Source organism: Cucurbita maxima, unplaced genomic scaffold, assembly GCF_002738345.1.
Source record: "Cucurbita maxima cultivar Rimu unplaced genomic scaffold, Cmax_1.0 Cma_Scf00021, whole genome shotgun sequence".
Taxonomy (NCBI): Eukaryota; Viridiplantae; Streptophyta; class Magnoliopsida; order Cucurbitales; family Cucurbitaceae; genus Cucurbita; species Cucurbita maxima.
Window position 1 is genome coordinate 3,359,030 of NW_019272037.1, and position 26,623 is coordinate 3,385,652.

General features: G+C 34.2%; 3 protein-coding genes and 1 long non-coding RNA gene across 8 annotated transcripts; 2 read left to right on the plus strand and 2 right to left on the minus strand.

Annotated features, from left to right (window-relative positions):
- Nucleotides 1–143: 143 nt before the first annotated feature.
- LOC111495297 (exonuclease 1) lies at nucleotides 144–4,013 on the minus strand. The gene is made up of 12 exons (XM_023145274.1): nucleotides 3,712–4,013; nucleotides 3,599–3,635; nucleotides 3,328–3,502; nucleotides 3,156–3,234; nucleotides 2,650–2,694; nucleotides 2,361–2,510; nucleotides 2,116–2,230; nucleotides 1,906–2,006; nucleotides 1,535–1,632; nucleotides 1,353–1,445; nucleotides 957–1,183; nucleotides 144–726 (listed from the first exon to the last, which is right to left on the minus strand). The coding sequence occupies exons 1-12, from the start codon at nucleotides 3,787–3,789 to the stop codon at nucleotides 194–196; spliced, it is 1,731 nt and encodes a 576-aa protein (XP_023001042.1). The 5' UTR covers nucleotides 3,790–4,013; the 3' UTR covers nucleotides 144–193.
- Nucleotides 4,014–4,870: 857 nt separating this feature from the next.
- Nucleotides 4,871–7,959, plus strand: LOC111495390 (pre-mRNA-splicing factor SPF27 homolog). Of its 3 annotated transcripts, none has more exons than XM_023145409.1 (7): nucleotides 4,871–5,250; nucleotides 5,647–5,822; nucleotides 6,188–6,271; nucleotides 6,481–6,550; nucleotides 6,637–6,770; nucleotides 6,853–6,911; nucleotides 7,616–7,959. In XM_023145409.1, the coding sequence occupies exons 1-6, from the start codon at nucleotides 5,002–5,004 to the stop codon at nucleotides 6,908–6,910; spliced, it is 771 nt and encodes a 256-aa protein (XP_023001177.1). In that variant the 5' UTR covers nucleotides 4,871–5,001; the 3' UTR covers nucleotide 6,911; nucleotides 7,616–7,959. The 3 variants fall into 3 exon arrangements, with proteins under 3 accessions (XP_023001177.1, XP_023001174.1, XP_023001176.1); XM_023145406.1 differs by having other exon boundaries at nucleotides 7,645–7,959; XM_023145408.1 differs by having other exon boundaries at nucleotides 7,653–7,959.
- Nucleotides 7,960–9,529: 1,570 nt separating this feature from the next.
- On the minus strand, nucleotides 9,530–10,382 carry LOC111495499. Its single transcript, XR_002720309.1, has 2 exons — nucleotides 10,159–10,382; nucleotides 9,530–9,787 (listed from the first exon to the last, which is right to left on the minus strand). It is a non-coding gene; the product is annotated as an uncharacterized LOC111495499 (long non-coding RNA).
- Nucleotides 10,383–14,723: 4,341 nt separating this feature from the next.
- LOC111495749 (eukaryotic peptide chain release factor GTP-binding subunit ERF3A) lies at nucleotides 14,724–26,134 on the plus strand. 3 transcript variants are annotated; one of them, XM_023145915.1, is made up of 19 exons: nucleotides 14,724–14,832; nucleotides 15,376–15,417; nucleotides 15,547–15,615; nucleotides 16,329–16,391; nucleotides 16,538–16,654; nucleotides 16,902–17,013; nucleotides 18,277–18,322; nucleotides 18,546–18,617; nucleotides 19,324–19,386; nucleotides 19,501–19,655; nucleotides 19,745–19,809; nucleotides 20,348–20,498; nucleotides 21,351–21,456; nucleotides 21,566–21,701; nucleotides 22,666–22,730; nucleotides 22,854–23,018; nucleotides 24,394–24,466; nucleotides 24,563–24,633; nucleotides 25,756–26,134. In XM_023145915.1, the coding sequence occupies exons 1-18, from the start codon at nucleotides 14,829–14,831 to the stop codon at nucleotides 24,613–24,615; spliced, it is 1,557 nt and encodes a 518-aa protein (XP_023001683.1). In that variant the 5' UTR covers nucleotides 14,724–14,828; the 3' UTR covers nucleotides 24,616–24,633; nucleotides 25,756–26,134. The 3 variants fall into 3 exon arrangements, with proteins under 3 accessions (XP_023001683.1, XP_023001684.1, XP_023001685.1); XM_023145916.1 differs by having other exon boundaries at nucleotides 15,571–15,615; XM_023145917.1 differs by lacking the exon at nucleotides 15,547–15,615.
- The last annotated feature ends 489 nt before the right edge of the window (nucleotides 26,135–26,623 follow it).

Below are 26,623 nucleotides of genomic sequence, written 5' to 3' on the forward strand. Positions count from 1 at the left end.
ATATCAATTCCAACAAAATGATACAGAACACTGCCTTCAACTTATCATTAAAAATTGCAATCCTCGTTTAAACTATGCTTTCCATGTTAGACAATTCATGCAGTAAAATTACAGTATAAACGAATTACTGCAAAAACACAAGATTTGCCCAACAGAGATTCAGAATGGATTTTCAAGACAGAAATTTACATAATCATACTCTACGGAAAAAGTTCAATATACTGTTCTTTGGAGTTATTGAACTATTACAGCTACTTTTTCTCTTGTTCTCCTTGCCTACAACTCTTTTTCTACCAATGACACTGCTCGAGTTTGAGCTTACGCTCTTTTGGGATTCTGGTGTCAGTTCTAACAGCACCAAATCCTCTTCTTGGGTCAACCCCGACAAAGGCTCAGAAACATTATCCATTTGGTCAGGGAGAGCTTCGTTTATTTTTCTTTTCTTGGAAGATTTTAGTAAATTATCTAGAGACCCACATGATGGTTCCTCACACTCATCCTCACTTATGACTAGAGCTTCTTCGTCAACACTCTGCGCTAGATCCATGTGCAGTTCATCACCTTTCCTTCTCTTGAATGGATTGTTGTCAGGAATCTTTAATGATTTGTAAGCAAGAACGTTTTTGTCTTCATTTGTTGTTTGAACTTTCAACGGTGTGCTTAGCTTCTCAAGTGCCAATTCTCCTTTAGAATTACTGCCATCTACTAGGGGTTTAATTCTCTTATCTGTCATAAAACAATGACGGTGGTATCTAATTCCATGAGAAAATATCATAAAAATCACTGCTATCAAGCATATGTTTCTATTAAGAATATATTTTTAAAATGTTAATTTACCAATTTAGTTCCCCGTCATGTTTTTAAGGATCTTCTTTGGTCTCTTGTCTATTTAAGGATTTGAAAGAAAAAACATACTATTGAAATTGAGAGGAAATTATAAGCTTGAATTAACTAACCCGGGATATGTCTTTCTTTGTCCTTACAGACGAAGACCATAAAACAGCTATCCTTCGCAGATGCCTCAGCGGCCTCAGCTGCCTCGAACCTTGGAAGTCTTTCGTTGTTCTTGATTTGTACAAGGTCTTGGCGACGTTCTTCACTTGGGAGATAGTCAAAGGCCTCCATTGTTATGGGGTTTAACCCTCCTTCGGCTATTGAAGCAGCTATTGAAGGAGGCATATCTCTATTTTCAACATAATTGGTCAAAGAAAAACTATAACATAAAAAATAATTTAATAAAAAAACAGTTCATTACTAAAGAATGCAAATATTTTACCGTCGACATAAAGATGCTAGTTTTCCAAGAAAATATAAACTCAAGCGTGTAAAAATGGTTTTTGGATAAAGGATACGGTCCCAAGAAATCAATTTCTTCGTCTAGGAACTGCAGAAGCTCTAGAGGAAGCGGTTTCATATGTTTAAGCTTTCTCGTTTCAGCATCATATCTGCATTGGACTAAAACAAGTCAAGACTTGATGAAAACATTATGGAAATAATGGTTACTCCCAAATCAAAATTTTCATTATATACACACATTTGTGCATGCTGAAAAACTGCCATAGCTTCCCTGAAAAGTTTGAAGTAATCTTCAGGCATTTGCTTCGGTTTCTCAAGCTTCAAAACAGAAAGAACCTGAAAGAGATGTCAATTCAAAGCATCATTAGATGATTGATCTCAAACGGGCCCTTTAAGTGTAAGATCCAGAGATGGCTTCAAGAGAAGAATCACCCAACAAACGGTATTTAAGTTTTGCAAGGCTGATAAAATAAAGGAATGAAGAATATAAAACACTTTGAACAATCGAACACTGCTTTAAAATTGCCTATCAGTTTAACCTTGTGTAAAACAGATAATGATAAAAAAACATTAAACTTGATGGATGCAAGAGCGAGCAGACATGCTTACACGCTCCAAATTCCGATACTTGGAGACCAAGGCATAAGCCTTTGCAATGCCAATTCCAGGAACAGAAGGAAGAAAATCACAGCCAGCTAAGACACACATACCTGTAGAAGAAGAAAACATGTAATTTTGATGAAGATGGGATATTGCATCAAGAATTGTTCACAATTTCATGATGGGGAAAGAGAGCTTGAAGTAAATCTAGGAGCTCACCCGTGAGCAATTCCTTATCAAAATATCTGAAGGAAGGTGTGCAGCCTGCCGAGTCAAAAATCTTATCTAGAATCATCTCTTCCCCATTGCCGTATCGGTCCATCTTAAATATCGTCTGCAAAGCTATTCCAATCAACACAAAGAAAGACTCGAAACATTCGTGCATTTAAATAGTTCAAGCAAAGGCAACATGGGAGCACTGGACCTCCATTTGCATCAAATCAAAGCATTGTGGAAGTTCTTACAGCTTTACAACCATATGCAATCAGGTCACTATCTTCTGTAATCACAGCCGCAATTCCTCCGTTTTGTGTTCCGAGGCTGGAAAGATATGCCAACTGTGCATCAGCCTCATAAGGGGCAACCACAAATTCGATGTTGTGTTCTCTAAGAAGCTAGAATGATTAAGTGAAATGACTTAGTTGATGCAGTGTAATCTCGACTAACATACCGAAGTTCAGAAATTCATCGAGAAACTTAAGAAAATTGGTAAAGGTGAATGCAGTGCGAACATATAATGTGGAAAACACTTGCCTTTATGAGTTGGTTTGCGATGAAGGGAGTAATATTCACCGCTCGCTACAGAAAAAGAGGGGGAAACGTGAAATCAGACATGAACACAAACTATAATGCAAAGCATGCAAAATAAATATCAGTTTACTAATAAACGAATAGAAGAGAGTATTTTGCAGTGTGACAGTGGAATTTGCCTAAACCTTGATCGCCAAGTGATTTCAGATTTTTTAAGGAGAGCCCAAATTATTTTAGCTTAAGCAACTTTAATTCTACATGCTACATGGGGAAAGCCTGTCACCCATCAGAGAGGAAAGATCTCCAGAAATTCTAATCTCATTTCATTCTAGTGGCTCGACCAGTAATCAATGGCACAACGAGTGAGTTGGAACCGAGCTCATCATGGACAAATTATACTAAAAACGATACCCTTTTGGCTCCCACCTTTGAAGGATACAACCAGTTATTGATAATTGAATGTAAAGAATATAAGCATAAAAGCATAGCAACTATGAAATATCAAAAACCTGGAAAAGCTCAGAGGCAGCACCAACATTCCCTTCTTTCAACTTCTCCATCGCTAATTCCCTGTTTGCCTCTCTTCTTCTGTAAAAGCCATATGTATCCATATTTTACAACTAAACAAGACTATAAAGGGCGTACTGAATTTAAAAACAGAATGATATCATGGGCACGAACCTGTGCCTCTCTTGCTCAGTGGCTTTCTTACATGGAACATTCCCACCATCAAAAACAACAACTGGGACTATCTTGTAATGGCGAAGCAGATTGATTCTATGCATACAGTAGTCTAAGTATCGCCATTTCTTATCACTATCAGAGTTAAGGCAAATCTCCATACTACACGAATAAGCTGGTATAAAAGGCAGTGTCAATGAATGGATAACAACATCCCCCCCCCCCACAAAGAAAATAGCACGTTGCAATAAGGAAGAAGCAAGAACGTTACCTCCCTTGTGCAGCCACGAATAGGCATCGATACCCACCTGCGAAAAAAGTTCGACTCAGAGATCAATGAATCAAGAGAACTAAACAACCCAATGGAAACACGCGATACATTACACGTTTGCCCGCGTATTTCTTGATGTGAATGGGCTCGATGTAGGGCTTCATGAATCTGAGGAGATCTTTTATGCCCATTTTGATTTTGACAACGCCGATTTTCGAAGTGAAGTTAAGGGTTTTGGGTTTTGCCTTTCGTTTCCCTTCTTTTGGATCTTAGATGTTGTCGCACTGGCCAAAAGCTCGAGACAATAGCAATGGCGGAGAAAATGGCGGGAGGGATAGCAAATGTGGAAGCAGAGACACAAAAGGATTGCAGCTAAAAGGTAACCTTACGAAGCCACTGGGCAAAAGGCAATATCCATGGAAATGGAGAAATTGGTCCTGAGCCTGTAATATGTTGCTCGGAGAAGGATAATACGGTCAATTTGTACAATATTTTTACCGCGAAATTTGTTTTAAATTGCCCGACGCGCGCTCGGTGCTTTATTCGAGCGTTTGTTTTTATCTTCTTCTTTTTTCATTGTAATTAAATTAATAAAAAATATTTGAGAAATAATCCTAAATAATATTCTTACATTTTCAAAAATTCTTTAAAATATCCGTTAGTTTTTTTTTTAATGGAAAATGCTATTATTTTATGTTAAAATTCATTTTAACTATTAGTATATTTCATAAATATTCTTAAAAAATTTTAAAAAATCAATAATATTCTTCGATATTTTAAAAAAAATTAAAATTATAATACATTAAAAAAAAATATATATTATTATCAATTTATACGACCATTCAGAGATTATTTTTAATTTTTTTAATGTTAGTTTTTAAAGTTTATAACTACAGTACTTCTTTAATTTTTTGAAAAATACAGGGACATTTCTTTTTTTATAAAAAAAGAATATCTATCGAATTGAACGGTTGGACATTTTAATTTGAATTAGAAATACAAATTACTCTAAAGCATGAGAGTTTTAAATGCGAGGTCTAAAAACATCTCTCTGTAGTACTGATAGTAAATACTGTGTGGTTCGGGACTTTAGCAGTCTATTAATTGAGATCAATCATTTATTCTCCGATGCGTTGGTATTCGGTTTATATTAGTAGTGTTTTTCGTTCAAATTAGTATATTTTTTATAGTAGAAATTTTAATTTTAGAGAATTAAATAAGTTATTATTATGATATTTAAGAAATGAGAGAAAAAAATAATAAAATTAAAAAAGTGAGTAAGTCGAAATAAAAGAAAGAAACCCCAATTATTTAGCGAAGCGGCCCGCGGAATCTCAATCTTCTTGAACTTGAGCTTCCTGTAAATCTAAAGCTCAAAATCTTTGTTGCTTGTTGTTGTGACAATGGCGATCAACAACAATAGCGGGGATATCCTGATGCTCGAAGCTCCACCGCTGCCATCTCAACCAGCGTGGCGCGTTTCTGCAGATGCGGAGGTAATCGACGCCTTGCCCTACATCGACGATGACTATGCGGACCCAAGGGTCAAAGCAGAGGTCGATCGATTAGTGGAGGAAGAGATGCGGCGAAGCTCCAAGCGACCTGCCGACTTTCTCAAAGACTTGCCTCCTCTTCCCAAGTTCAAATTTGAGGTAGGTTAGGCTGCAATTTCCTTTCCCGCCGGAGCTTCTTCTAGGTTACGCACTTGTAGTTCCGCTTGATTTTATAGGTTATCATGTCTGAAAGAACGAGTTACTTGTTCTCACTGGTTTTATTTGATAGACAGTTACTAATGCCGAAACTGGAAGCGTTTAGAAGCTTCATCTGCTAGTTTTCTTCCAAAAAATTCGAATAAAAATTAATCGTTCGACAAGAACATAGGATATGAGCACACTGCTTATCCTCAAGTCACTGTGCGTCATCCAATGAATATATGACGCGCTACTCTACATAAGTTATTTTGCCACTACATTGGATAGATCTTGAAATTATTACTTAGTGTGATAATATTAGCAATAGTCTATTCAACTGACGTAGTTTGAACTCAGGATCATCCAATGCTTGCGAGAGAGTATGAACGTGTAAGAGCTGGGAGGCCTCCGATGCCTCTCGATGTTGCTAGATATAAATTAGAGACACCGCCTCCAAATAAAAAGAATGACGAAACTGCTTGGAAGCAGACACTTCAGAGAGCTCAATGCCTACTCCAGCATCAAGTGCTGAGGTGAAGTTTAGCATGTTAAAGTTGTTCCTGGCATTTAAGCTTTGTATTTTTGGAAAACTTAATTTTATGGAGAACAGTTAGAGTTGGCTACTTGAACTCATACAGTTCTTCTGATATCTGCCACACATAGTTAACATTTCTATGCCTTTTCTTGGTTGCAGTTGGTTTCTCATATCTAGTTTGTGTACCAATGAGCCATGACTGTGAGAGGTGTAATTTATAAAATTTTGATAAGAAAAGACATAATTCAGAAGATTATACGCCCAAACATGAAATTAAACATTAGAAAGGTTTTGACGATTCATTAGGAAATAATAAGAATATGGTAATCTAATGACTGGTGATGCTGTGGTCTCATACTGCAGGCTGGAAAATTTGGAACTGATGTCAAAATATGGCTCTGATATCTGGAAGCAACACAACAAGCAGTTGGAAGCACTTCTATCAAGGTTTGTTACCATATTTCGTTTTGATGTCTTATATTTTATGTGTACTAATTTTGTATTTATGTTGATCAAATATGATTCCAAGTCAAATCATTTGGCTTATCTCCTTCTATAGTGTAAATATGCTTTCTGAATGAAGTGAACATGAAAGTATTAATTGCTACCTGACCAAAGTAACGTATATAATTGTTAATATATTGTCATGTTATCAGAATGCAAAAATTAGCTCAAGAACAGAATGAGAAGATTGAAAAAGTGAACCGTGAAAGGAAATTCCATCAAGTAAGTAGCATCCCTGTAATTCATATTTCAATGGGGCAGAGGTCAATTCTTTGGAATGTTTGGTTGATTATTTATGCGATGATCAGCAAAACGCTGCATATGAGCTTCATGCTTTGTCCACACAATGGAAGGAGCTGTGCGAGAAAAATATGGAAATCCAAGTGGCATGCTCTCAAATAGAGGGTCAAATCCAGGAACTAAGGAGTGAAGCAGCAGAAAAGTAATCTTGCCTTCTATTTAATCTATTTTTGTCCTACATATGTTTGGCATGTTTAGTACTGATCTGTGGGTTATGATTCCAGAGGCTGGAATTTGGAAGTCAATGTAGAGAATGGTTCTGTTTCGTTCCCAGTGTCATAAGGTATGCTTTAGATGCCATCTCTTGTTTTTAATATCTGACATTTAACCCAAAGTTCACTTCCACTTCTCCTCTTATATTAGAATTTCTAACTTAACACTACTTGTACCATGTTTGCCTTTTTACTGTTTATTTCTTTTCAATATCTCGTGTTAAAATGATATGTCATCTCTGGGCACCTACATAAGTTATCTGTCTAAAAAATATCATGTGTTACTGTTTTCTGATTACCATCTGCGTTTATCCGTCTTAGAATCAATTTTGATTTTTAGCAATCTCATGGCACAAACTGGAATGAAATCTCTTCTGCCATTAATGTGCTTATGTGTTTCCTCTCCCAACATATGAGAAAATACAATAATTCAATCTAAATTTCTCAAGTTGGCTAGGAGATGGCTCAGTTTAGTGGTGGCAGAAAATCTAACCCTTTAAAAAGAGTACAGTTCGTTTTTCTTTCATTTTCTTCTTCTTCTGACCTGGGAGATGAAAGAAAAGAAACGAGACCGAGTGAAAGAAGGACCAAAGATAAAGGGGTAAACCAATGTGATCATGACATTGTAGGTGCTTGCGATGGAAAGGAATTGGTTGGTTTGGGTTGCGGAAGTCCCTTCTTTTTTTATGGGCGATCTCGTACTTTTACCTTTTACTGGGTCATTAATACATCCATTGGAGTCTGATTCGTTCTTCCACAAAATGTTATCCCACAGATTATGACATGATTTTTTTGACATCTCAATGGAATAGGGGAGCGTCCTAACCATAGCTTTGCTGCTCAGAAGTAAAGACTGCCAACGTCTTCTGTTGCTGTTACCATATGCCTACATGGAAGATGAGTTAGTTTTCTGCTTATATGGGTCAGGCTGGTTGGTTGCCTTTCTTGACCTCCAAGGTCCGTCTTTAGTCCTTTTCAAATTTTACATTGAATTTACTGTATCTGTACCTTTAGTGAAGTAATTCGAAATACATTTTAGCCATTATCTGCTTGCTAACCACGTTATTGGATCACTCTCCTGATTTACATTTAATATATATTATGTATGTCATTGAACTACCAAACTGTCAATCAAATGGATAATATTTGATATTAATTCAAATCCAAATTCTTTCATGTCAATATACTTCAATTGTTACTCCAATTTGTATGTTGATATTATTTATAAATCATGTTTTTATTCCTTTTAATTTTTAGATATCAGTTTTTATTCGTTTTTTTTGTTTCATATCTCAAAAAGTTCTATTGATGCCAATTTTATTCAACTTCAACAATAATTGACATACATTTGTTTTTATCAAAAAAAAAAAAAAAAAAAAATTGTAGTTTACATTTTTTTTGTACTTAAAAAACTCTTAAGTTTGATGGAGTTTTGTTCGCATTTCTAAAAAACTTGGCGTTCAAAAGCGAAACCATCATTTGACGTAGTTTTTAGTTTAACAACATGAAGCATGAAGATTTGAATTTTGATGTCCTAATAACCATGACAAGTGTTTTTCCTTGTCTTGATGAGTTGATCAGTGGCTTACACATCTTGCCTTTACTGCTATATTGAGAGTTACTCCACTTATTGCTTGACGTAAAACAGACCGTGGATTTGTTTCTATCTTTTGTTGAATCTATTTCATGCTTTGATAGATAATTAGACAAGTCAATAATTTTTTTGTGTGTTTCATAATACAGTTAACCAATGTGTTAACTAATCGGTATCTTAGTTTGTTGAACTATATTCAAACTCAACACTATTTAATTACATCAAAATTATCATTTTACCTCGAAAGGTATAAGTTATATATGAACCCATTATAATTACACTCCATTTGAGAATGTAGCCCCACATGTGAAACTAGAAAATGTAGGATTCTATAATTTAATGAGTTCGCATAGAATTTGGTAGATGCACAATTCAAACCAACACATGAAGATCCAAGTAATGTCAAACGAAGTTAAATATAGGTCGCATATTACTTTTAACAGTTGGTCTTCCATTCTTGATTCGGAATCGACAGAAAAAGGCAAATCCCTTGCATTACATCATATAACTGTCATTTCCTTCAAGTCTCTCTTCTAATTCAATATTTACAACTAATATCAAGAATAGATGAAATTAATACATAAATAGATATCTTACCAATTCATCCTCGGCACCATACCCTATCGGATGAATTGAGCTATACTTGCTTTATATGTACATATCCTTGCAAGTTTATGCATACAACCTATTTAATATTACTTATTTAAACTCGAAAAGTCAGTTCATCTTTTCCTAACCAAATTCGACTATGTTAAAATTTATAATTAGCGACATCATTTCATACTTATAAAATTAAAATTACAGTACTTGCAATCGATTCATTCATTCTTGTTGTTATTATGATAGAATGTAGGATCCACAATTACGTTGTTATGAACCAATATTTATAATTCAAACTAACTGAGATTTTAATGAAAAACCACAAATTAAGTTACATAATCAAAGCAACCACATAAGATACTGATTTATTACCAAATAATGAATTAAATTGATTAAGAATCTATAAATTAACAGTTTAAACTCATTAACTCAGTAAATGATATTTAGAATTCCTTGAACCAAATGTCTCAAAGTTATGAGTTAAGAGAATATACCGAGAAAATAGGATAGATTATAGTTCATCGTTGCCATTACTATTCATCAATGCTCAATAGCCAAAAGCTAAAGGATCTGAATGATTGCTTAATAACAACAAAGGGTTCCATTAGCAAAGCTCCAAGAACCTGAAAATGGCTATATTACAAAGCAACATCGTACACTCCAACACTACAAAAAGACATTTATCTCTTCACAACATGTTCTAAAAGATCCCATCAATCTAAGCAAGATCCAACAATGAAACCATTCCATCCCCTGCAAAAATCACAAACCTTCATCAAATCATAACAAATAATAGGAACAAGAAACTCAAGTCAATGAAGATTAGGGCATAAGAAAAGGTAATAACAAGATGATTAGAGAGAATATGTAGAGCTCCCTTCAATCCAAACAAGGATTTAACAAAAGCAGTTGATGAAGCTCCTGAGATATGCAAGCCACAGGCCTATCAGCTTTAGATATGATTGATGAGATAGGGATAGGGGCTGAGGGATTCATAGCTCAGCAGCTCGATCAACCTAGCACAACCCTCTATTGGACTTCAAGGAGCTCTGCCTGTAACCCTAATCCCAAAAAGATTAAATTTTTAAACCAAACACTCAATCAATCAAAAATCCAAGAAGAACCCAGAAAAGAAGAGCAAAAACCCAGTTTAGATCAGGAAGAATAAAGCCCATGTGGGTTAGAAACCCTAGAGGTAGATGACGAGCCATTAGAAGGCAACAAGCTTGCATCCATGGAGGAGCTTTAATGGCTGAAAGGAAAAATTCATAAGAGGAAAAGGGTTGAAGATGAAAGGAAAGGGCTAAGGGGTATTAAAGCTTTATAGTGGAAAGATGAAGAGATTAAAAGAATAGTGGAAAGGAAACGGCGTGGGGTTCGGCAGAAGCTAGCCTGTCATATATCTTGGGATGCTTCCTTCTAAGATTCCCACTATTACAATTTTTTTTTTATTTCTTAAATTAAAAATATAATTATTTTTAAATAATAATTAATATTTGAATTATTATTGGAGTTTTGGGATTTAGATTAAATTGTGAAATAAATAAAAATTGTTTTAAAAAAATGAGTCATTTAATAAATATTAATTAGTGTTTTTTTAATGTTGATATAATTATAGAAAATGAAAGCGGAGCTAACTCTTAACGATGCAATGACAGCTAGATAATTAATTGAATATTTAAAATTGTCAATTATCTAGAAACTAGGTTTTAATTATTTAATTAATTATTACGACTAGCCTTGCCCAACTTAGATATATAGATTTTAAAAAATTAATTAATTACGGATCTTAAATAATTTATTAAATTACTTTTTTATTTGCTACATGTTAATTTTTTCCAAATTTGTATTTAATTTATAAATAAAACATAAATTTTATTATTTCACTCGTGTTATATATTTAATATCTATATGTGATTTTCGAGAATTTAATAAATTATAAAAAAAAATTATAATTATTTAAATGGTTTATTAGACACAATATTTATTTTAATTATAGCTCGATTGTATATTCAAAATTGACCAGGGGTTTTATATGTTGGGCATTAAACATAGATAGAAAGCATCATTAAATGCAAGAATGTGGGAAAGAAAGACAAACCTCTAGTGTACTTCCCTTTCTCCATGCTTTCCATGTACCAAATTTCCATCCAAAAGGACGTTCTTGTTTTAAAAAGTACCCGATAACGTTAATCTCGATCCTATTGTCTATAAATTCCTTATTTTTTGCCAAATCGTCTCTCGTATAGATATGGATTTGAGCTGGAAAATAGACCTCTACTGAATTATGAAGATACAAGGATAGCTCAGTGTGGTTTTAATTGTTGAGCTGTGAGGGCTCTCGACCACATGGATAGTTTAATGTGTTTACTATCACTAGTGTAGCCTCCTTTCGTTGAGTGCCCTGTTCGATTCATTGAATTTTGTATCAATTGAGTTCGTGAGTTATAGTGGATCAAATTATTAGTGTTTTAGTAAAAAGGGTTTGTTATTTATCTCGTGTTAGGTTTTTGTATTGTTTATGTTGAAATGGTACGGGTATATGCAACATTGGATTCTATATATTGTGCAAGACAACTAATTGACATAGAAATGCTTATGAACAGTGTCGTACTTGGTTTTAGGCCTTGTAAAATAACGGTAAAACTGAGAGAAGATGGATCCAGTACTATCCAAGTTCAAATTAAACTGATGTTGATGTATAAGATACTAAAAAAGGACACGATCAAACGAGAAGTAGACAGTTCTTAGCCTCCATTGCAAGTATATTCCTTTATGGGTCTTGACTCTTGTAATCCCCCGTCTCGTCCTTTCTATTGTGTATTTGATTTTTTTCCTACACCGGGTCTAAGATAAAAATACGAGAAACCATAAACTTACCCCCTATAAATATATCGCTAAGCTTTAGAGTGTGCACGTCAAACACCACACCAGTGTAAATATTTTATTATTTTACAAACCAATTATTATTATTATTATTATTATTACTATGATTTAAATATTAATTTTATTTGGAATGCTAAACTATGGGAACATGACCGTGACATGAATTAAAAGTTTAAACGAATCTTAAGAAATATAAAATTAGTTTAATTTAATTAAATATACAATTTACTATTGGATAAATTATTTAAAATATAATTAAAGTTCAATAAATATCTTTCCGAGGCTTTTGATATTTGTACGCGATTAAATGCACGGCCTTTTTCCAACGGACAAAAGCTCGTGACGATTCGCCGAAATTCGTGTAACGGGAGGAATCAAAATCACGAGGACCCAGATTTTAAAAAATATATTTAAATAAAAATATCGTCGCGATATGATATGACAAAGTTAAATGTCGAGATGATCGGAACGGCCACGTGTATCTGGAAAGTTCAAAAGATGAATGAATGGCTGTTGCTGTCTTGCTGACCTAATTTTAAAATTTTTATTTATTTATTTTTGTGAATTGACAACACCAGTCCCTGTTCTTTTCTCCTGGGCCCCATATTTCATTTCGCGCACTTTAGTCTTTTCCTTTTTCTTTCTTTTATCATACGCCGACCGCGACTTAACGTGAGCGTCCGGCAAATTTCCGTCCTTCTAGGGGAAGGTGCCGATCTTCTGCGGCTCGTTCGCACCGAATTCTGTGCTATCGGGGAGTGGATTGTGTTGTCTTATCTGAGAGTTCGAGGTTTATTAGACGACGTGGCTGAATTTTAGTCTGGTGAGATGAGTGATGGGTATGGATTAAAGTAGTAACGGGTGTAGAGGAACGAGCCCACAAAATCTAGGGCTAGATCTTAAGGTGTACGAAGATGATAACATTACCCGTCCGTTCTCTGACATTCTTCACCTCTTCGCCAAACTTGGTGCCACGTGGACATGACCAGTCAAACTGATGGAATGAGGGGAGTGCGGTTCGTAATGATGACTCACACTTTCCATAAAGTGAGCTGTATGCACGTCTGGTGTCTGCCTTCTTATTTTTTATTCCCCTTTTCTTTTCTTTAATCAATGTTTAATAAATAAATAAATTATAATAAAACATTTTATCATTTTTCATTCAATTCACTTGCTTTAATTTTTCATTTTTTTATATAAATATTAAAACAATTAAGATAATGTGTACAGACTTAATTTTAGAAAATAAAAAAATAAAAAATAATTATAAAATTGTTTTATAATTAATTTAATTAAAATAATTATAAAACAGTTTTATATCTCTTATTTTCAAATATGTGTTTGGTGGAAGATTTAAAAACTATATCTCAATTTTAACATAATTAAAAGCATATAATTAGTTGTAGTTACCAATTAAATACTAAGTTAAATTTAAATATTATTAATTAATTTATAAATATACATTATATTAAAATTATATGTAATTGCTATTTTACAATTTCTTATAATTTATTTTGTACGTCTGGAATCTTGGAGAGAAAAAACATGGGCCTTGAAGGTCTGTGTTGATCTGTTCCTCGGCCATATTTATCGCTCGTGGACTTGCATGAGATGGGCTTGATATTGGGCTTAATCTTGGGCTTGGGCCAGTTTTTCTAAGGTAAATTATATGATTTGTATATTGCTTATAGATTATCACTTTTACTACGAGTCTTGGCTCATTGATAAAAGAGCAAAATACAAGGGCAACAATTTATATATATAATGTATATATATATATTGTATTGTTTCGTATGCGTGACATAGGTCCAAAGAATAAATTAAATGATAAGTGTAGCTAGAAGAATGATTTTGACTATCCAATGAAGGACGTTTTCACAGTTGGATTGTGATGTTTTATGTCTATAGTTTAGGTCATTGTGAGACCTAATATTAATTGAAGAGAAACAAAACATTTATTATAAGAAACTGGAACCCTCCCATTAATAGACGCGTTTTAAAACTGCTAGGTTAACGACGATGCATAACGGAGCAAGCGAACAATATATGTTAAGAGGTGAGTTTGAGCTGTTATAAATGATGTAAAAGTCATACACAAAGATGGTGTGCTTGTGAGGATGCGATCCACAAAAGGGTGGATTGTGAAATCTCACAATGGTTGGAAAGGGAATGAAACATTTATTCACGAGTCTGACGGGTGTGGAAACTTCTCCCTAATTGACACATTTTTAAATGGTGAGGCTGACGACAATACATACCTGATTAAATGTGGATAATATCTGTTAAGATAAACTTGGACGGTTACATTTATATATGAAAAGGATTTGTCGCTTCACTTTATCGCATAACCACTTCGACCCAAATGGATGCAAGGAGAAAAATGACGTGATTGCCCTTTCAAACACATCTATACTATTAGGTAAGATTGTGTTCATATATATGATATAAATAACACTTCATTTATTTATATTATAGACCGTACTTTTTATTTTTTATTTGAAACAAATCACATAAAAACGTTACATTTACTTTTATGAGAAAGCTTTGAAATATTATCTTTAAATGGAAACTGTGCATGGAAATTTTACAAAAAGACAAACTAATTGGAAATTAAAAAAAAAAAAAAAACCATTTAATTTATTTATTTTTTATTTTCCAAATAAACTAAATAGGTTTAGGGAACAATTTAATAGGAAATTGGGAAATTTTGGGTTTCTTAAAAGCAATTCCCACCTGATCGGTTCAAATGAACCGGGTTCGTTGGCACAGAGTGAGAATCAATCAGATATAAGCATCTGTACGATAAACCCAATGCAGCTTCATCTTACCCTGTGAAGCTTTCTCTTCCTGCTTACTGCGATACGAGAAACCCTAGACACACTTCTTCGCAGCCTACGGCGTTGTTTCCATGGGTATGAATTTCATATCTTCTGTCATCTTCGAATTTCCCTCACCATTTCTGTAACTTTCCATCTAACTTGCATGGTTTCCAGAAGTTATGGTGTTTGATCTATTCTTGCTTAATTTATTTTGTTGTTTAATTCAATTGTCGAAATGAATTTTTGATTAGCTGACACTTTTGATTTCCGCATCTAGTAGCTTACGTGGAATCTGTAATTTCTTGTCAGTTCTATTTTTTCTGGTTGATTAATCAAGATTTTCAAATTGATTACGTCTTGAATTTCAAGAACTAGGATTAGTTCTGTTCATCGCATCTATTTTATCTTGCCTCGACGAAATGGAGCTAATATTTGGATTGACATGGAATATCAATCTTTTCAAGTTGCGCTGCTCCTACTTTTCTTCTTACTGCCTCTAATGGTACAACCAATTAATAGAGCCAAACTATCGTATGCGTCTTCTCGATAAATTTGCTGATAAAATAATATCGTGTCAGATCATTATGTACCTTGTGAGATTTGTTGGTTTTAACTTTTCATTTCTGATATTGATAGATATCGAGGAGGACATTCGTGCTTTAGAACTTGATTCACCAGGTACAGTAAAATCTACAGACAATTATTCTTGATCATTTTAAACTATTCCCATATACGACTCTACGTGATGTGCTGTTCACCTAATTTTGTATTTTCTCTGACTCTGCCTTGGTCTGAACTTTACCAAAGATGTTAACGGGGTTCCCAATCCAGATGCAAGGATGGAAGAAATTGGGAAATCCGATAATGTAGAAGGAGGTTGGTCAATTTACTAAAGTCTTTGTACTTTCTCTTTGGCTCTATCATGTTCTAATACCGAAGTTAGTTAGGAGTTCATAATCCAGATGCAAACGCAGAAGAAACTGGGAAGTCCAATAAGATGGATGTAGGCTGTTCAATTTACTAGTCTTTGTAATGTATTTCTTGTGTGTTTAAAATAGCACGACTTGTTTGGCAGTAAATCAAAAGAGAATTTTTAGTTTTTCTTGTAAAGGAGGAATGATGTACGAGTTGTAAGTTGCTGTTGCCAACATTGAATAAAAGAATTATGGATGGAAGGTTCATCTTTAACTATATTTAACTGTGTATGTTTTTTATACGGAAATCTGACTGAATCATATACCAAAGTTTTTCATAGGTCATGCAAGGATTTCATTATTATTTTAATTTTACAGAACAGTTATTGGTTTAATTTAGCTTGTCCTATGTCTGAAGTTGTGAATATGCATTTAATTTATTAGCCTACAACTTACTTCACTATGTCTGTTGTTTCAAGCATATATGGCTATTCATTCAAATTTTTTACCTCATAGTTATCGTATGTCCATGCTTGAATTTCTAGAATCTTGTTTTTACGATTGATAGATTGTGATATTTATCAATATACGTTTTAAGAAAACTGATGTGAATCAGCTACACCAATAACACTATCACAAATAACATTTTTGAGGACCTTGATTTGGTAATTTTAGATTTGAAGACAGAGGACCATCCCCAACCAGCCCAAGCTATCCACGTTGAAGAACAATGTGATGGTAAATGATATTTCGATTTTGATTTCAAGAAGAGTTGCTTGCTTTAAGAGTATTTCTTTAATTGCTATTGAGCTATGTGTTCGTTTACACACTTCAATTCATAGTTCTCATATCGTGTGACTGAACATTTGGATTCCTTTTTACAGTCGAGGAGAAAATACCTGCAAAGGAGAAGGAAATCTCTTTGACTGAAAACGAAGGTGAAGGGGATTTGGAGTTGGATCGTAAAAGACACTTGAATGTTGTGTTCATTGGTCATGTCGGTAAGTAAACTATTTGGCAGGCTTGCATGTTTTAGCATATGTACATTGTGAATGTATTTAAAATAGGGGTTATTCATTTGGTCTCTGGTCAGAGCTTAGCTTGACGAGGCCCATTTACTTTTGAAGTTTTTTGTGTTCAGTATGCTTATGGAATTTATAACTTTGTTTGCGTGCTGTTTATACCTAAAAGGCCTCCTTTCAATAGATTGTTTTTGTCATTTTATATTTATTCAAATAAAATTGACAGATGCTGGTAAGTCTACAATTGGAGGCCAGATACTTTTCCTTAGCAATCAGGTTGATGAGCGTACAATCCAAAAGTATGAAAAAGAAGCAAAGGATAAAAGCAGAGAAAGCTGGTAAGATTCACATCCTGATTTTAACCGACTGTTTTCACTTAGTCAAATATCAATTATCTATTAATACTTTGATTCTTCTATTTAAATTTAAGTTGGATGGTCACTGAATCATGCATGTTCAGGCTTTTCATTTTGTTAGGGAAACTAATTTTAATGGATTTTGTAAAAGGCTAATGGAGGTTACAAAAATCCCTTCCAATTTACACAAATATCACTAGGAGAGTAATAAAAAAAAAATATTATCTAGCTAGCACCAAGTGGCTGCTGTATACAAAATAAGGTCAAAGTAGTAAGTGTAGTTCCTCGCCTTGGTATTGAAAGTTCTACCATTCCTCTCAAGCCAAAGCTTCAAAGAAGCTTCATTATTTCCCCTTGAGAGAAGTTAAGATTTTCTCTTGCCCCTTTCTAATTTAGCTTACCTATAGTGTTTCTAAGGGCTTGCTTTTGAAGCTGCTCTCAAAACCAATTGCTGGTTTCTAGTAGAACATAAATTTTGTGAAAAATATATTGGAGAGACTTGTAAACTAGGTAGTCTTGCAAGGTATAACAGACAAGAACTCCACTGGATGCTGGAAAGTTAGCTAGAGAAAAATCTTCAATAAACTTGGAAAACTTCTCTTATACGAGATAGGTTCCATTTTGACGTATGTCCCACCTCACATAGAAGGAGAACCTCTTCAATAGAATCAAAGAACCCGTGTGGGTGGGAGGGGATGTTTCTTTGTTGGTGAGAGCTCAGGTCAGGAGGACCCGTGAACAAGTGCCTCTTTTAGACAAATATCACTCTACTTCTACGTAGAGTAACTTGTGTTGAACCAGAGGAGAGCACGATGTTAAGCCCTCCTGTGGGAGATGTTTAGGAGCTAGAGCTTCTTAGGATTAGGAGGTCTACTCGAGTCATCCCGAGACCCTACTTTCGAATTAGAAAACCGCCTTAGATTCTTTCATTAGACCAGCAAAAACTACATTGAGATCTTTCTGGACAATCTAGCATTCTGAACATAACCTATAGAGATCTTGCAGCTTTTATTGTTGTCGTTGTCAGGCTATAATTATTCCCTTATCTAAATAGGAAACTAAGTTCAAATTCTTTTAGCAAGATATACTTACGTTGTAGGTGAACTCCATTTCTTTTTGATGTCTCTTTAGAAAATTATTTCTATTGCAATTCTTATAGTTCCAAACACCATCAGGTTATTATTTGTGGAATGTGAAATGCAACAAAATATTTCTTCTATTCATTTTTCTTTTTATTTTTGCTAGGTACATGGCGTATATCATGGACACAAATGAAGAGGAGAGAGTTAAGGTATGATTTTTTATTGAACTTTTTCTTTGTCAAGTCATCATGATGAAGCAATGTGTTCCATTGCTTCTAAAATATGTAATGTATTCCACATTTTTTTGCCTTATTTTATCCCTCATGGCCGAATGCCAATATTTTATTTTTTTTTGTAATTTTTAAGATGAATACTAATGACAAGAAGTTTCATTTATTGTATCACTACTTAATTTTGTTTTGCTGCTTGTAGGGGAAAACTGTTGAAGTGGGAAGAGCACATTTTGAAACTGATACTACAAGGTTTACAATTTTAGACGCTCCGGTGAGTAGATGTATTGATATAATTCCATAATGCTCATATATGTCACTTGAATCACAATTTGGTGCACTAGAATGCTTAATTGTTGATCAGGTAGAGATATAAAGTGAATGCAAATTGTATGATTTTGTTTATTTTTTTACTCGTCTGCCCTTAGCCACTCGCCTTAGATGTCAGTTGGTTTTATAGTAAATATAATTTAGAGGAAAGATGCTTTAAAAACACGTTGAAATCATCAAATTAGCTGCGTCCATCATGTTCAACTTTCGATTAGTGTTGGGATTGGGTTTGAGCAACCGAATACATTTTGTTTTCTTCCAAGATGTTCCTGTTTATAAGACCAAATCCCTCCTGGGCACAGTTTTTTGTTGTTACATGGGATATAGGATGTTTAAAGATTTCATAATTATGTTGCATCTCTCTTTAGATTGATTGTTTCTCCTCTTAGTTTTCTTAGAAGGAAGTAGCGATTAGTTTTTACTTTTTCCAACTTTAGGCAGGTGACTTTTTTTTGAATTGCATTGTTTTGCAAGCAGTTTTGAGAGGCATGAAAAATAGTAATTACTGTTCAAAGACTTGGCATATATGCTTTCATTTCTGTTCTATCATCTCTTTGCCTTTTTAATATTCCTCTGTATGCTTAATTATGTATAATCTGTGTGATTTATGGTGGGGGTTTTTTCATATTTTTCTTCTGTTTTTGATTCAGGGTCACAAAAGTTATGTCCCAAATATGATCAGTGGGGCATCTCAGGCTGATATAGGGGTTCTGGTGAGTTATTACCCCTACCAGTTTTCTGCACCTTGGCATTCTGGACCCTTTCCTTCCACTGTGTGTTCATATCTGTCTGCTTGTCTCATTCGCTTTGCATTTCTATGTATGAAGGTAATTTCTGCTAGGAAAGGAGAATTTGAAACTGGATATGAGAGAGGTGGACAGACTCGTGAGCATGTTTTGCTGGCAAAAACGTTGGGTGTTGCTAAGCTTCTTGTTGTAGTGAATAAGATGGATGAACCCACAGTAAAATGGTCGAAAGAAAGGTGTTCTTAACATCCTTTTCCTCCCCCCAATTTGCCCCTTATTTCGCCACCTGGTTTGGCCACTTACTTTATTTGGAGTCATCTAACAGGTATGACGAGATAGAGTCTAAGATGGCACCCTTCTTGAAGTCATCTGGTTACAATGTAAAGAAAGGTACTTAAAGGTTACCCCATTCACCGCAATATTATGTGTTGTTCTGTCCGTTATTTTCTTTTCTATTTATTTATATTTGCTTCCTCTTTGTAGCTTTCTTAATTAGTATTTTTCTTGCAAAATTTTAAGGTCATGATTCTAAAAAGGGCGTCTTTTGGATTTGTTTTGGTGTTTTCTTATTTTCTTTTTAAAAAATGAAATTCAATTAATTTATTAGTAACCGGAGTTTAGATGGCAGATGTCAACATGGTTTTAGGAATTAATGTTTTTATGGTTCTTAGAAAAAAAGGAAGGTTGCATGTTGTCTGCGTCTATTACTTTTGCTCATTCAGTGGTTATAGTGAAAGATATTCATAACTTTTACTGGGTGCCAAAGTTGCCTACTTAGCTCATTTATGGTAGGATTTCAATTTGTGGACGTGATTTGTTGTCGACGTACAGAGATTCCCCGTTCATCTTCTTATTTGTCAATATTGAATTGGGAGATACAAATTGTAGATTAGTAGTTACCTGGTCCCATAATTGTTTCTGTTTGCAGATGTCCAGTTTTTACCTATATCTGGTCTTCATGGTGTTAATATGAAAACAAGAGTGGATAAGAAAGTATGTCCCTGGTGGAATGGTCCGTGCTTGTTTGAAATCCTTGATACAATTGAAGGTCCACCAAGAAATCCAAAAGATCCATTTAGGTGAATACATCAATGCTCCTTTAAAACTCTCGCCGATTTGTATCTTTTTCTTGATACGGTGTCTACTCTATTTTACTTTGCTTGTCATTAGTTTAGGCCTTTCTTTTTTTCTTCTGTCACAATTTCTTGCAATTGTTTAATTTGGAGCTGCCGTTGTCTTTGAACTTCCAAATTTATTAAGAAGTCTTCATGATAATATTAAATATCATTTAATACGTGATTTTTGCCTCAAATATTATTTTGGGAAACTTCATATTTACTCCTACGCTCAACTCAGAGGAGGTTTGGTGTACCTTGTGCCTTGTGAGGTCTCATGTCTCTTTTGAGTTCTAGTGCACAAAGATTTTTTTTGTAATTTTCTCTAGGCTTAATTTGCTAGACTGATACCTCATTTTGTTTTAATTGGCTTCTTTCGTCTTTTTTCGTATTTTCGTATGCTCATTGCACTCTTTCATTTCTGTTGATGAAAGTGTGGTTTCCTAATGAAAGTGCAGTTTTGCATTTAAAAACTCATTTACTCAATATAACTATCGCATTTATTTTCATTATATTGAAACTTGAATTTGAATAAATGGTGAAGTAAATACCTCTTCCAATCCAAGTGAGAAAATTTCTCACCAACAAACCAATAAATCGCATAAAATCAACGAAGAAAATACTCTAAATCAAACAAAAATTTGTCCAAGTTTAAATGTGTAAACATTAATTAAACCTAAACACCAAATCCAGCTGGTAAAGAAACTCCCGAAGTTACCACAAATAAATGTTCTTTCTGGCAAATTCGTAAATTTATTGACACCTATTGGTGTTGTTCCAATTGTTTAGTGCAAATAATTAACGTTCAACTTGTAGGATGCCTATCATTGACAAATTCAAGGACATGGGAACAACTGTTATGGGTAAAGTCGAATCTGGCACTGTGCGCGAGGGTGATTCCTTATTGGTAATGCCAAATAAGGTACTTACTACGAAACTTGTATATTTATTTTTAACTCCTTTTACATTCTTTCTTCAATTTGCTGCCTTTTGTCTTACAATGGGGATTGGGGATTTTAATGAACGCACAGATTCAGGTGAAAGTTGCTGCTGTTTTGTGTGATGAAAGCAAAGTTAAGAGCGCAGGACCTGGTGAAAATCTTCGTGTTAGAATATCTGGAATTGAAGAAGAAGAAATAATGTCTGGGTTTGTACTATCAAGCGTTGGTATGGTTCTGTCTTTTCCCGACGTTTCTTTATCGTTTTGATTATACATGGTTGAGGTCTATGATGGTTGATTATGTTCCTTCCTTAAAATCAAGTTCTTATGATGATAAATCATGAAGTTAATTGTAATTTGTATGGAATGCAAGGTAGTTATCCAATTTTAATGTACAGCTTTACAACTTAAACATCCTAAAATTTGAGGTTGTTCTTGGATACACTTGATTGAATTACATTTTATCGTGTCACATCAAAACGGAACAACAGAGTTATGTATGTGCTGTTTTATGGGTCTTTGGAGTGAGAAGAACAATAGAGTTTTTAGAGGGATCGAAGGTTCTTGGACATAGACACACTCTTTAGAAATTCACACCAGACATGATTTCAATGTATAAAAGAAAGGAAGAACCGCTTTAAAATGTTAAAATGACATTGAAAAATCCCAGAACGGGCGAAGCCAACAGGTTATGATTAGATATCATTCGCTCCTAGGGAAGGAAATTGGTTCTGCCACCAGTATACCAGCTTTTAAACCAATAATTGCAGTCTTGATTCTTGATCATGAGCAGAGCACTAGTAACATATCTTGTAATTGGCGCTCCAATTTTCCCTTTCCAGATTCTCGTCTGCAATGAAATTCTTGTTTTACTATCAAAAGTTGCATGCTTTGTACTGAATAATTTAAGAGGCTTTTTTCATTAATAATTAGTAATATTTCAAAATCTGTCATTCTACTCACACGTTTGCTGCTGGAGGACAGACGTGAATCCTAAATCCCTAGTACCCACTATTTATGGACTTCCTATTATATTACAGCTGTACTTTGATCCTCCTAAGTGGTTGTCAATTACTATGTTACTGTCATTTTTAATACTATTTCCTTAGTCATGAACTATACAATCCTCCATTCTATTTTGTTGCCTGTTCTTTCCACTAAATGTGTCCCCTCCCCCAAAAAAAATTGCAGCAAAACCTATACCCGCTGTTTCTGAGTTTGTTGCGCAGTTGCAGATTCTTGAGCTGCTGGATAATGTGAGCGATAATTTTAAACTTGTTAATTCGCCTTCTGTCCCTTCCTGGAGCTTATGATTCAAACATGAGCTTTTTCTCCTTTAGTGATGCAAAATTGTTAACTAAGTCATACAACTGCTTCAGGCAATATTTACAGCTGGATATAAGGCCGTACTTCACATTCATGCTGTTGTTGAAGAATGCGAGATCATAGAGCTGCTTCAGCAGATTGATCCGAAGACTAGGAAACCTATGAAAAAGAAAGTTCTCTTTGTGAAGAATGGTGCAATTATTTTGTGCCGCATCCAGGTTCAGTTTCTTATCCAACTTTTGATATAATTCAAGATCCAGCTTTAAATGTCTCGCTCCAGGCTGACTATAATATTTTGAGTGTCATCACGTTCTTGACAAAACTTTGCCTCAACAAGTTATTCTGGAGTATTGAAAATGTTTTTCTTAAAAGGGCACGAGATATTTTCAGGAGAAATGCTAATGTTATTTTTTGAAATAAACAATGTAAACCCAAGCCCAAACCCTAATGGAATGGTAGGGATCTTTTTCCACTTTGAATGTGTTAGAAATGTTATTATAATAAATATGATTTGTTTTTTTAGGATAATAGGGCTATACTAGTCATTAGTGATGAGGTTCGTTAGTGAAAGTGGTTGGTTGGACAGGTTTGAGAAAAGACATATTTTGAGTATTAATTTTGGAGAATTTGACCCCTTGTGCTTGTGATTATGACCTGATTTTCCTTTCTGATATCAACCAGACAATCACATCTTCTATTAGTTTTTTCAAAGCTTTGTGGTTGCTATCAAAACGTCAATCAGAATGCCTCGAGTATGAACTGTGAATTCTCCTACTGTTCTTGCTGAAAGAACCTAGGATGCACAGACACTTTATTTATTTATTTATATTATTTTCTCTTGGAGACATGTCTGGGACACGCGTAGTAGTTGCTTGAATTTTTTTTCTCAAAGTTCTTAGCAAAAAACCTGTAACTTTGAAATAAAAACCCCTAAAAAGAAAAAACCATCTTAAGAGATCGTGGGTGGGAGACTGAAATCCATCACCCATCTCGCCAACGGCCAGATCGCTTCATTACTGGCTGATGCAAGTGCAAGGTTTTTTTTCCCTTAATAAAATACATTTTCAGTCCCTAAGTTTAGTTTTGAGTATTGTTTTCATTTGGTTTGAAAGTTTCTAGGTTTTCCAATGCTACATTCTTATCCATGAGTTTCGAATTTAGTTTCCATTTGATTTTTAAGCTTCAAAATGTTTCGTATTTATGTTTTGAGTTTTGAGTTTAGTTTATGTTTGGTCTCTAGGTTTCAAAATTATGCTCACTTTTGATATTTGATATTAACTTTCAATTAATTAAGCTAAAATAGTTATAATGTGGATTTTTAAAATTTATTTTAATATTGACCTGAAATTAATGAAAACAATTTAATTCTTTTAAATTAGTTAATAAAAAATTGACACAAGAAAAAGGGAACAGTAACATGTATTCTATTTTTTTATAAAAATAAAGTGTTCTTATGTGTGAGTTCTACTAGAAATTGATGTGTCATCTAATCGTGTCCGTGCTTCTCAATGCTAAACAATTATTGATTTGTCAGTATGGAATTGGTTATAGTAAGTCCCATAGCTAATGATTAGCATCCCGTATACCTTGCAGGTCAATAACTTGATCTGCATTGAGAAGTTTTCTGACGTTCCTCAGCTTGGAAGATTTACACTTCGTACCGAAGGTGACAGATTTAAGTTTACCTGTTTTTATGAATTCATTGAGGCTAATCTTTATCATCACAGTCTTGTAGTTAGATCTATTATATTTTTGTTTTCAGGGAAGACAGTCGCTGTAGGAAAGGTCACTGATATTCCGGCTGCAAGCAATTAAACAATTTTGATCTACAAGGTTGGTTGAGTATTAAAATTTCATGAAAGTCCTTGAATTTTTGTTTTATTAATCAGCAGTACTAAGTAGTGAGATATCTATGCAACTCCAATGGCGTATAGAATTCCCAGTCTTTTCGTTTTTTCTAATCTACTAAGCTAGATATTATTTACCACATTGCCCAAATCATTTTACCATTAGAATGGAATGATGGTACATGACCATACTAAAGTTATGGCGAGAGACCCTTAGGGTTGTATGCTAGTTGTGATACCAGACTTGCAGAATGGTAGGCATGATGGTGCAAGAAAGCATGCCAGACCCTTTCTACGCCTATTTATTGCCCTCGTTTATGCAAATGGAATTGGAGTTTCCTCAGATTAGTTCAGTCATTGATACAATGCTAGATACATGTTTTAGTCCCTTATCCCATACATTTGGATGTTTTTCAAATTAATCGTAGTTGTTCCTTATTAAATATTTTTCAAGTATAGCTCTCCATTGATGAATGTTAAAGTGAATGAATAATAAGCTTGTATCGTACATGGTGAGTTTATAGAATGATGGTCAACAAAATTTCCTCCAATGTTTTATGAATATGGAAGAGGAATTAGACACTTTTCTTTTATCGTGGCTTAGTTCCTGTTCTACAATTTGACTTCTCACTGAGCATTATGTCATGTAAGCTTATCTTCAACCAAACATCTTGGGTTAAAACTTATACCTAGCCTTAGATTGAAAAATTTAAAAACACAAGGAACTAAATTGAAAAAGCACTCGTTAGGAGTTAACATTTATTTAGTCTTGATAATAATTAAATGTAATTGTCTTCTTCTAAGTTAACATAATAAGAATGAGACAAGAAGCGATAACCAACATGTATGAAAAATATTACCATGCTAAATGATTAAGTTAAAATGTCACTCTGAAACTCATTGTAGTTACTGTAGCAGATCATAGAACCTTTACGCAATATAATATAATAAAATATGAATTTCAGGATGGCAAGATTTAATATCTTTGAGTTTTCATGGCCACCAAATGTAGTAGAATCATGTAATTTTCTCGTAAATTTAGTCGAGTTATATGTAAGCTGAACTTAGTTCAAATCAATTTATTTATACATCTTGAAATGTTGAGCAGGAAACTTATGGTGAATTTGATATGAGCTGCCCCATGAAGGCCTTGTATGCTCGAAGCCGTTTTTCCATGGAGTTGATGCCCGATCGTGTTGTTGGCTATGCTAATAGATACTAAAATGATTGATAGGTTCCATCTGTTTGGATACCAGCTTTACATGTGTTTTTCTATATATGGGTGTAAAGTTTGATTTGCTTCACTATTGTTGAATATAGTAGTTTTTTCATAGTTAATCCCCATCCATATGCCCTACTATTCTGTTCCTTTTTCCTGTAATTGAATTTCATTTTTGGGCACCCATGGTTATGAAGATTTTGGTGTGTACTAGCTTCACGGTGCTACCAAACATGAAAGATGAATCTTGAGTTTGTTAACTTGTTTATTTCTTAGCATTTTCTGATTGAAAAGTTGGAAGGTACCGGTAAATTTCTACAGGTAATTTGAAGATAATTTGAATGCTTTACGAGTAAATTTCTACAGGTAAACGAGGCTTGGCGGGCAATATTGGGGAGCATCATGATTTAAGTTCTCTGGAGGTGTCTTATTTAGGGCTTAAACTATTCATTGAACTTGAAACGTTCCTTGTGCTGAAATTAATGTGTTATGTTATGCGTGCGTGTGGACTTTGGGGAGATATGTTGGTTATCAGATCAAAATCTTTCGGTACGCTTTATCAATTATTAGGTTCGTTCAAATGTCTGGATTAACATAAAGTTGTTGACTTCATAATATATATAATATAATGTTCTTAATTGTTGGAGTCGTTGAACTCACAAAGGAGTTCGTGGGTCGGCTCAACTTTGGGAGGTTCAAATAATGTCTTCTCTTGAGGAGGCATACTTATCTTCCTCCAGGAGTTGGATCAAATCTT